Source organism: Mytilinidion resinicola (assembly GCF_010093595.1).
Source record: "Mytilinidion resinicola strain CBS 304.34 unplaced genomic scaffold BDZ99scaffold_5, whole genome shotgun sequence".
In the NCBI taxonomy this organism is placed as follows: domain Eukaryota; kingdom Fungi; phylum Ascomycota; class Dothideomycetes; order Mytilinidiales; family Mytilinidiaceae; genus Mytilinidion; species Mytilinidion resinicola.
In genome coordinates this window covers 186,670-194,993 of record NW_022985441.1, presented here as the reverse complement: position 1 = coordinate 194,993, position 8,324 = coordinate 186,670, and the positions used below count along the sequence as shown (strand labels likewise).

Genomic DNA, 8,324 nt, shown 5'->3' with positions numbered 1-8,324 from the left:
GAGGTATGGCCCTCGAGCACGCTGCGGCACGACCCTGTGGCCGCCTCCCACACCCGCACCGTCTTGTCGTAAGAGGCGGACGCGACCAGCTGGCCGTCTGGCGAGAAGGCGACGGCCCTGACTTCCCTGGTATGGCCCTCGAGCACGCTGCGACAAGCATCCCAGTCGTCTTCCCGTTTCGACAACGACTTAATACATCCTGGCATTTCGTCTACAAAAGCTTTCCGTACTATACTTGCTTCTGGGGCAAATACAAGAGCCGAGCAATATATTTGTAGAGGAGCATCTTGGAGTATATGTCGGAATCGAAGAGTGAATCGTTGGGCGTCTTGGAGAAATGCAGAAAGAGCATTGTTTGATGCCAGTATTGCATGTTAGCAAAATAATACAGTGCTAGAAAACGTAGAAGCCTTACCTCAACTAGCGTAGAAAGTGCTTCTAGCAAGGAAGCACAATTGTTCGTATCTCCGATTAGACTCATCGCTTCAAGCCAGTGGAGGAAGTGTTTCCGGAGGAACGTATCTGTAGTGGCCTTGTTGCTAACGTAGCGCTTGCTCTGCTTGAGATGATACACCCAGTAACGGCAAGCATACTGCAACTCGAGCGACAGATAGCTCGTAATCCTTCCTTCATCGACCTCGCTTCTCAAAGTCCCAGGCTGTAAGTCGCACATGTTCTGTCGTAGGCCGTTTGGGCCGGACATGAGTTGAAGGCAATAGGATGTCAGCTCCTCGTGTCTTGCTCTCTCATCCACCCAAAACAGGCTCTTCTGATTTGACGTATCGACTAGGAATTCGCGGAACGACAAGTGCAGGAGGCGTACAGGCACATCGTCGCGGTTAGGTATGTTTAGAACAGAGTGCAGGGAGTCCAGTCGACAGCTAATATCGTCCTTGGCCTTCCCTAGGAGGGGCGCGAGTGAATTAATAGAGAGAGGACTCTCTAGAACCACAATGCTCCCAACTATTTCTTGGAACTCCCTAGAGAGCTTCATTTTCTCCTTCCTATCTTGAGTCGCAAAGAGTGACTCTAGAATAGGGAGGTATGTTATGCCAAGCTTGCTTACATCTTCTGTTTCATAAGCGAGGATGTCCTCTAGACGCCTTCGAGGATTTCCAGAAAGTTCTCCTACAAAACGACAGACTGTGGCCGCGAAGATAAACAGAGGGAATGCCATGTTCACTAGTGTGTGGATGCGCCTTTCTCCGGGCCATTCTAAAGGAAGAGAGCGCTCTTCTTTTATCCTGGTGAGCTCATCCTCAAGATAGACACGTATGTCGTGTTCAATTGTATCCTTGGACACCTCGTGCAGGATCAGATCTTCGTATGTGCTATCAGGCATTCGCCTAAATCCGAGGCGAATGTGAAAGTCAGGCCGGCTTGTTACGAGGATACGCAGTGACACTGGTTTGAGACCCTTCGTTCGCGAAAGCAGCTGGAGGATCGCCCGGATATCGCTGTCTTGCTCACATTCGTCCAACGCGTCTATTACAATGATAAGCACAGGTGCTGCAGATTCCCCTACTTCCGAGAGCGGCTGGAGGATTAGCTGCTCGAACTGATTCTTTAAGGCCTTGTTAGCTATAGCTGGGTCGGTACCGATCGCCTTCGTGATTCCGGGTCGCATCTCTGGTACGTAAACAGCCATCTGCGCGGCGATTGTGGTGAGGAACCGTTTGGCGTTGCCGCGCTCTCCTTCACCTCTCTTGAAGAAGAAGCTGGCTCCTAGTTGCCCTTGCTTGGCGAAGGCCCGGGCAACCGTACGAGCAATCGTTGATTTTCCTGTGCCCGCCGCGCCGTTCAGCCAGAATATAGGTTTACTGCTCTGGTCCTTTGCCCATCCTTGTATGTGATGCAACAACTCGATGCGGGTATTTGGGAGGCACGTTGAGTTATGTTCTTCTATGTAGGAGTCGAAGGAAGCGCCTTCGGCGGTTGGTAATACAAGTGTGTCAGTCTTCTGGTCGATGCGAAGAGTAAGCGCTCTGTATGTCTCTTATTAGTTCTTGCTTGCACTAGAAAGCACACATTACTTACGTCTGATCAACTTGAAGCGCAAGGCTGAAAGTGTTCCCATATTTCTCAAGATTTTGAATCGCCTTCTCTACCTCTTTGCTCGTTAATGGCCATTTCAAGGCCCGGACACCGAATCGCTGCATTGCTTTACGGCCGAGGCTGGGCTCGAGTTTGGCCTTAAGTTTATCCTCAAGGTCTTTCAATTCCTGAGAACATCTTTGGAGCGGGTCCAGCAATGTGCGTGTAGTAGAGAGCTGCGACTTGTCCTGCTTGAGAAGCAGTTGAAGCTTTTCGAGGACATTGTTGATTTCGTTCACCTTTCGATAGAGACGCCCGATGTCGCCCTTTGCGTGCTTAACCTCGACCGAGTACTGGAAGCAGAGCGACGCGACCTTGGCGGACATGTCGACGACAGCTATCACGCTTGCCGCTCCCGAAAGGCCATCCATAATGCGGCGAGCGGTCGGAGGTACAACGGACGTAGTAGTTCTGTAGAAGCTCCGGCGTAGATTCGCAAGGCGGCGAGACCCTTCCTTCCGTGGGTGTCAAAGATGTTGCCGTTCATCTTGAGTGCAGCGGGGCTTAGAAGGCTGCTGCGGCTGAACGCTGCAGCGTTAATATTGGACTCGAAGTTGACAGGAAAGACCCCGCCAAGCCACAGATCTATTAGCCACATAGTGTAAATTACACAAGGATGATTATGTGAGACGTGCGCAGCTGGCGGGGATGCAGCATCCAGAACCGAGTTGGCTTTGCACCTTTGTTCTACTCCAGATATTAACATCTCTTTAAATTTCGAAACTCTAGAATGATAAGTCCATTAAGAGAGAAGATGCTCTAAAGATCTAAGAACACTTAGCCAAGGCAAATATGCACTCTAAGCTTATCCATGCGGAGAGGTCCATAATACGCTTTGGCAGAAGAGCTTAGCGTGCTGACATAGCAGGGTATTAAACGATAGCCATCTGTATTGTGTTCTTTGCTGTGGCGCTCTTCTAGAACCATCTATAAACGGTCACGTGCTGGCTATTATTGGCAGCTGGGCTGTTCGCGCTTGCTGTTGCCAGCTGTCTCGTGTCGTGCGAGCTGTCTTGCGCCTTTCCTATCACCACAATCGTTAACATGGACCGAGCCAGCCAGGTGCCGGCGAGAGGACTCGCCCCAGATGTACCTAGGACATACGCTGCCCTATCAGACAGTGGCAATGTTCCTATCTCCACACTTCACCATCGTGCTCACGGACGACGCTCGAGAGAGGAACTAGCCCAAAGCCAGCAATACCTTACCCTACAGGAAGAGAAAGCCCTCGTTAAGTTTATATTGCTAATGTCTAACCTCGGGCACCCCGTACGGATTAAATTTATGCGCCAGCTAGCTTTTAATGTTGCCCGCCATCGCTCCACAAATAAACCAATCAAGCCTCCAGGCATAAACTGGCCCCGGGCCTTCGAGAAACGCCATCCAGAACTTAAAGCGAAACGAGTCAGGGCTATGGACTGGAAACGACACGATAGCCACATATATGATAAGGTTACGGAGTGCTTTGAATTAGTTGGCAAAACACTACAGGAGCTAGCTATTCTGCCAGAAAATTGCTACAACATGGACGAGACTGGAGTCCTACTAAGCTTGCTCGGCTCCGTTAAAGTCCTTGTAGAGAAGGACGACATACGAAACTATAGAGGCGCAGGTGTCAAGCGAACAATGGTAACTGCCATTGAGTGTGTCAGTGCTGATGGTAGGTCGCTCCCACCTCTTATAATCTGGCCAGCTTCAACCCACCGAAGCAACTGGACGACGTACCCAACCCCTGGATGGCATTACGGACATTCTGAAAACGGATACAATGACTCAAAGATCAGCTTAGAGTGGATGAAGCGTGTTTTTGATCCTCAAACCAAAGTATTAGCTAACGGGAAACCGCGGGTTCTGATATGTGACGGCTTCGGGACGCACGAAACTGTTGAAATCCTGGAGTTTTGCTTTGAGAACAACATTCTCCTATGTCGTCTCCCCTCTCACACCTCCCACAAGCTCCAGCCCTGTGACGTCGGAGTCTTCGCACCATTGAAGACAGCCTATCGCGACCAGGTTGAACGACTGAATCGAGGAGGCGTAGACAAAGTTGGCAAGGAGCATTTTACCTCTCTATACAAACCTGCACGGGGCAGAGCCATAACTAAGAGGAATATCATAGCCGGGTGGGCTGCAACTGGTTTGTTTCCGTTCAATCCAGAGAGAGTACTTAGAGGCATACAGAAGCCCCCGGCTACACCTACCATTCCAATGGCCAACGAGGCGGTGAGATTTGGTCTGCAAGAGGTGCTGCAAACGCCTATAACGCCCGTTACGCCAGTGACAACAGAGGGCCTTACATCGTTGCAAAACCTAATCAAACAGGATGCTCATGCGCTTGATGAGACGAGTCAACAGCGTATACAACGGCACGTACAGAAGTTGGCAACTGCTGCTCAAATATCCTTTACCGAATGTGCCCTTCTTCAAGATCAAACTCGATTCCTGTATGAAATAAACAACGAAAAGAAAGTTCGCCGATCAACAAGGCCAATAGTCCTAGGGAAGGCGAAGGTGATGAGCTTTGAGGATCTCGACGAGGCACGAGCGAAGCGTGATGCAAAAGACAAGGCTATCGCAAGTAAGGGAAAACGCGGTCGTAAGCGCAAGAATCCTCAAGAGGCAGAGGCAGGTCCATCAGCTCCGAAGGTGGTACGGATGAGCGAAGTCGACCTAGCGATAGCTGGAGCGCCATGGAGGGCACCAGTGGCGAAGATGTATTAGGACAGTGTTGCTTTAAGGGTAAATTAACTTAATCTTTTGCTGGGAGTTGTGCAATGTCGTTTTGAGATGTGCCCGTGTCTTGCTATAGTTTAAATCACATTCCGAGGGTCCCCACAGCCACAGGCCTGAAAGCCACACAGCTTGGCTTACGAGATGATGTGTAAATTACACCGCGATGATTATGTAGGATGTGCGGGGTCGTTTCGCACTAGCCGTTGTTGGTAAGTGTTTCAATTAGAAGTACCGACCAGGGTGGCGAACTTGCATGAATTTGGGTGCGATAGCCGCCACAAGGCTGATAATGACTTCCTAGTATGGCTGTGAGGCTTTCAGGCTCGGAGGAACCTTATTTGGGTATCAGGAGTGATAGGAGCTCAATAGGTGGTGCTGCAGCGACGGAAATCGGTTACGCCATGAAAGGAGGCTCTCCGCAAATCAGGCACGAAGGCGACGATGTAAACGTAATTTTTAGATCCAAGGGTTCCTAGATGTTTAGAAATAGCTAGAGCACGTAACTCATATGGATTTAGGACAGAGATCAACGTGTACACAGAACTTAGGTTTTTTGAAGTTCAAGTACCCCTCATATTTCTCGGAGCGGAGTGTTTCTCGACCTGCAGTGATGGACTTTAACTTACATATCTTTCTATACTACGTTTCTATGTTATCAAATGCCTTCGTGTTACCGAGGGCTGAAACTCGCTATTAATCAATTCTATCCCTAAATCTTTGTTCTCAAGCACAAAGTCCCGAATTTGGTCTTGTATCAAGTCATTTGCAGATACTAATAGCAATTAGTGTAAATAATGCGACGAAATCTCTCCAAACCTACCATTTACTACTATCCTCCCTTTACAGTCGCCGCTTTGTTCGGTTAGAAGCTCTCGAACATTAACAGCGCCTTTTTTAACTTCAAAGGAATCTTTTCTTCCTTCTTTTCTAGATTTGCTTATTGATGAACTGTCGTAGAGTAAAACTTTCAAGATAAACGTTTCGTCGATCTTAATCATCTCGTTCATCCAGTCCTTAATCCAATCTAGATCAGCTGTATTGGCCAGTTAGTGCCTATCTACCAAATCTCGAAAAGGAGGAAGTAACGCACTTTCGTTGCAGAATTGCCAAATGAGAACCAACTTCCGGGTCAAGGCAGTATATTGCTGGCAAGCCTGAAGAATCTGTCTTACGTGGGGCAGTTGTGCAGCTATACCAATATCCGAAGCGATCAAAAAGACGGTTCCGAATTTACTAAGATCCCGCGGTGATCCATATGGGCCATCGATCCAAGTTAAGAACTTAAACTCTTTTCGGTCTCTTATTTTTTGAACAAAACCTCCTCGGCTTTGCTCTTGTAGGAGCAAATGGATCTCAGTCTGTTCGTGATTCCACCACGATATCATAAATGGATGACTTTGTGCGAAAGCCCAAAAACTTGTACCTGGGGCCCAAAGCTGGATATATTGACCTGCGCTGATGGGCATACGACGAGGAAGGCGGATTGTAAGTCTAGATGCCTGCAGGTAGTATTTCAATTCGGAGTTCCTCCAATTATTTAACCTAACGTTTAGGTAAACAATTCCGAGAAGCCGATAAAGATTTGTGGCCACCAGAGATCCTATAGCAACTAGAATATATACCTGGTCGAAGCCTCTAGTGGATTTTACGTGCTGCCACAAATATCCGGCAGCTAGAAGAGCAAGAGCGTAGTGGGTTTTTAGGAATATCTCGTACCATATCTTCCTAAATAATGGTAGAAGTAGAAGTAGGCCGTAGAATATTATTGCCTAAAACCTGTTACTTGGATAATATGTTCAGCTTTGCGGATACTTACAAGAAGTCCACTAAGATATACAGGGTCCTTCCACGATGGTTTTCGTTTGAAAAGGATAACAGAGAAATGGAACACGCTCTGAGCAACGGTCATGAAAGCCATAGAGCCATGTAGTTGCAGGTAGCTATAAATCGATACTCCGAGGATGTTGGCAGCCATGCTGAAAGGAGTAGCCAAGAGGAGTGGGACGAAGTTTACGATAGCTATAGTTCCAGCTCTAAGCCCTGCATCAGAAATCGAATTCACCCGAACGAAATTAGCAACAAGCGTTCCTGACCAGTATATAGCCTGAACGGTTACTCGGTACCAAGAAATGGAATTAGTGAGGCGTGACCGATGCAGAAAGCGAGGATAAACAAAATTCTTGAGAACAAACAGACAAATGCCTCGGAATGGAAAAAATGACAAGGTGTAAAGGATTCGGAGTACAAAAAGCATGGCAAGAACGCTGCCAGCGGCAAGGGCATAAATCTCAGAGATCTGCATGTTGGCTGGAACCATTAAAGTCAAGTTTAACAAGTTCCAAATCGCACTTACTAGTATAAAGGTGGGTCGGTTTCGTAGGCAGGTAGAGAGTCAATCTCTACTTCATATATTGCGCGAGTAAAGATCCACTTTCGAATTCTTCTCAGTCTTGCTGCAATTCGAGGTTTTGTAAGAGGTGAAACAATAACAATAATACACATGACTTAACACAATATATGCAGCTATCTGGCGGGGCATCGGCCTCTATGTATGTTGAGAGGATCTATTTTTAGTTCAATCTTTTTTTATCCCAAGTTCCTATATATAGCTGACCGCTAGGTATCTTCCCATATTATTAGACATAACCTGCCGCGAAAGTATCACATCCTCTTACCTCCAGAATTATTGAAATGTCTATCCAACTTACTCCTCTACCAAAATCTCGACGAGGCTGGAAACCACGATGTTATATTCCACCCACACTCCTCCTTCCTACGCTTCGCGTTGGACAGCATCGCTTTGCAAGCTCACCGCCATCCTCAGACCTGTATAAACCTTATTCTGATAAGGACCAGAGAATCGAGGAGGACTTGTTTCTGGTCGAGCTCAGGGTCAAGCGGAAATTAAAGTGGAAAGAAGTCCAGCTGGGATTTCTACAGCGCTACAAGAGGGCGTACAACAGTTCTACTCTTCAGATGAGGCTTGTAAGGATACAGAAAAGACCTGGAGACTCCCATAAAAGTGGCACATCCCAGAATATCGACAGTGTTTGAGTAAGGGGTTTTGTTCAGTTTGTATTACTTGTATAAAGAGTTGAATTTGCGAGATGAAAATTCCAATAAGATTAGGGGACTACTAATCGTACACCCCCTAATTCCTAGACGTACACCCCCTTTTCACTCCATGTACACCCCCCCCTCTTGGCGCTTCACCACCTTCTAATTGGCTCGGAGAACCCGGAGCTTCCTCCGGGCATTCACCCTTACGTCTCTCTACACGTGATGCTATACGCGAGGCCGTACGTGATGCTATGCACGAGGCCGTACGTGAGCTCGTATGTGAGGCCATACGTGATGCTATACACGAGGCCGTACGTGAGCTCGTATGTGAGGCCGTACGTAATGCTATACACAAGGCTGTACGTGATGCTATATATGAGGCTGTACGTGAGCTCGTACGTGAGCTCGTACGTAAGGCTATACATGAGCTCGTACGT

At 47.8% G+C, this 8,324-nt stretch overlaps 4 protein-coding genes across 4 annotated transcripts; 2 read left to right on the top strand and 2 right to left on the bottom strand.

Annotated features, from left to right (window-relative positions):
* Positions 1 to 2: 2 nt before the first annotated feature.
* Positions 3 to 2,837, bottom strand: BDZ99DRAFT_555664 (uncharacterized protein; the record flags this gene model as incomplete). The annotated part of the gene is made up of 3 exons (XM_033727161.1): positions 2,038 to 2,837; positions 403 to 1,985; positions 3 to 328 (listed from the first exon to the last, which is right to left on the bottom strand). Coding segments are annotated over exons 1-3 (2,337 nt in total), but the record flags the coding sequence as incomplete, so codon positions are not given.
* A 270-nt stretch (positions 2,838 to 3,107) lies between these two features.
* Positions 3,108 to 3,552, top strand: BDZ99DRAFT_555658 (uncharacterized protein; the record flags this gene model as incomplete). The annotated part of the gene is made up of 2 exons (XM_033727160.1): positions 3,108 to 3,222; positions 3,274 to 3,552. Coding segments are annotated over exons 1-2 (363 nt in total), but the record flags the coding sequence as incomplete, so codon positions are not given.
* Positions 3,553 to 5,609: 2,057 nt separating this feature from the next.
* BDZ99DRAFT_555645 (uncharacterized protein) lies at positions 5,610 to 7,129 on the bottom strand (the record flags this gene model as incomplete). The annotated part of the gene is made up of 3 exons (XM_033727159.1): positions 5,610 to 5,860; positions 5,918 to 6,596; positions 6,644 to 7,129. The coding sequence occupies 3 exons, from the start codon at positions 7,127 to 7,129 to the stop codon at positions 5,610 to 5,612; spliced, it is 1,416 nt and encodes a 471-aa protein (XP_033579785.1).
* Positions 7,130 to 7,518: 389 nt separating this feature from the next.
* On the top strand, positions 7,519 to 7,881 carry BDZ99DRAFT_555643 (uncharacterized protein; the record flags this gene model as incomplete). Its single annotated transcript, XM_033727158.1, has 1 exon — positions 7,519 to 7,881. One exon carries the CDS (start codon positions 7,519 to 7,521, stop codon positions 7,879 to 7,881), a length of 363 nt encoding a protein of 120 aa, XP_033579784.1.
* Between the last annotated feature and the right edge of the window lie 443 nt (positions 7,882 to 8,324).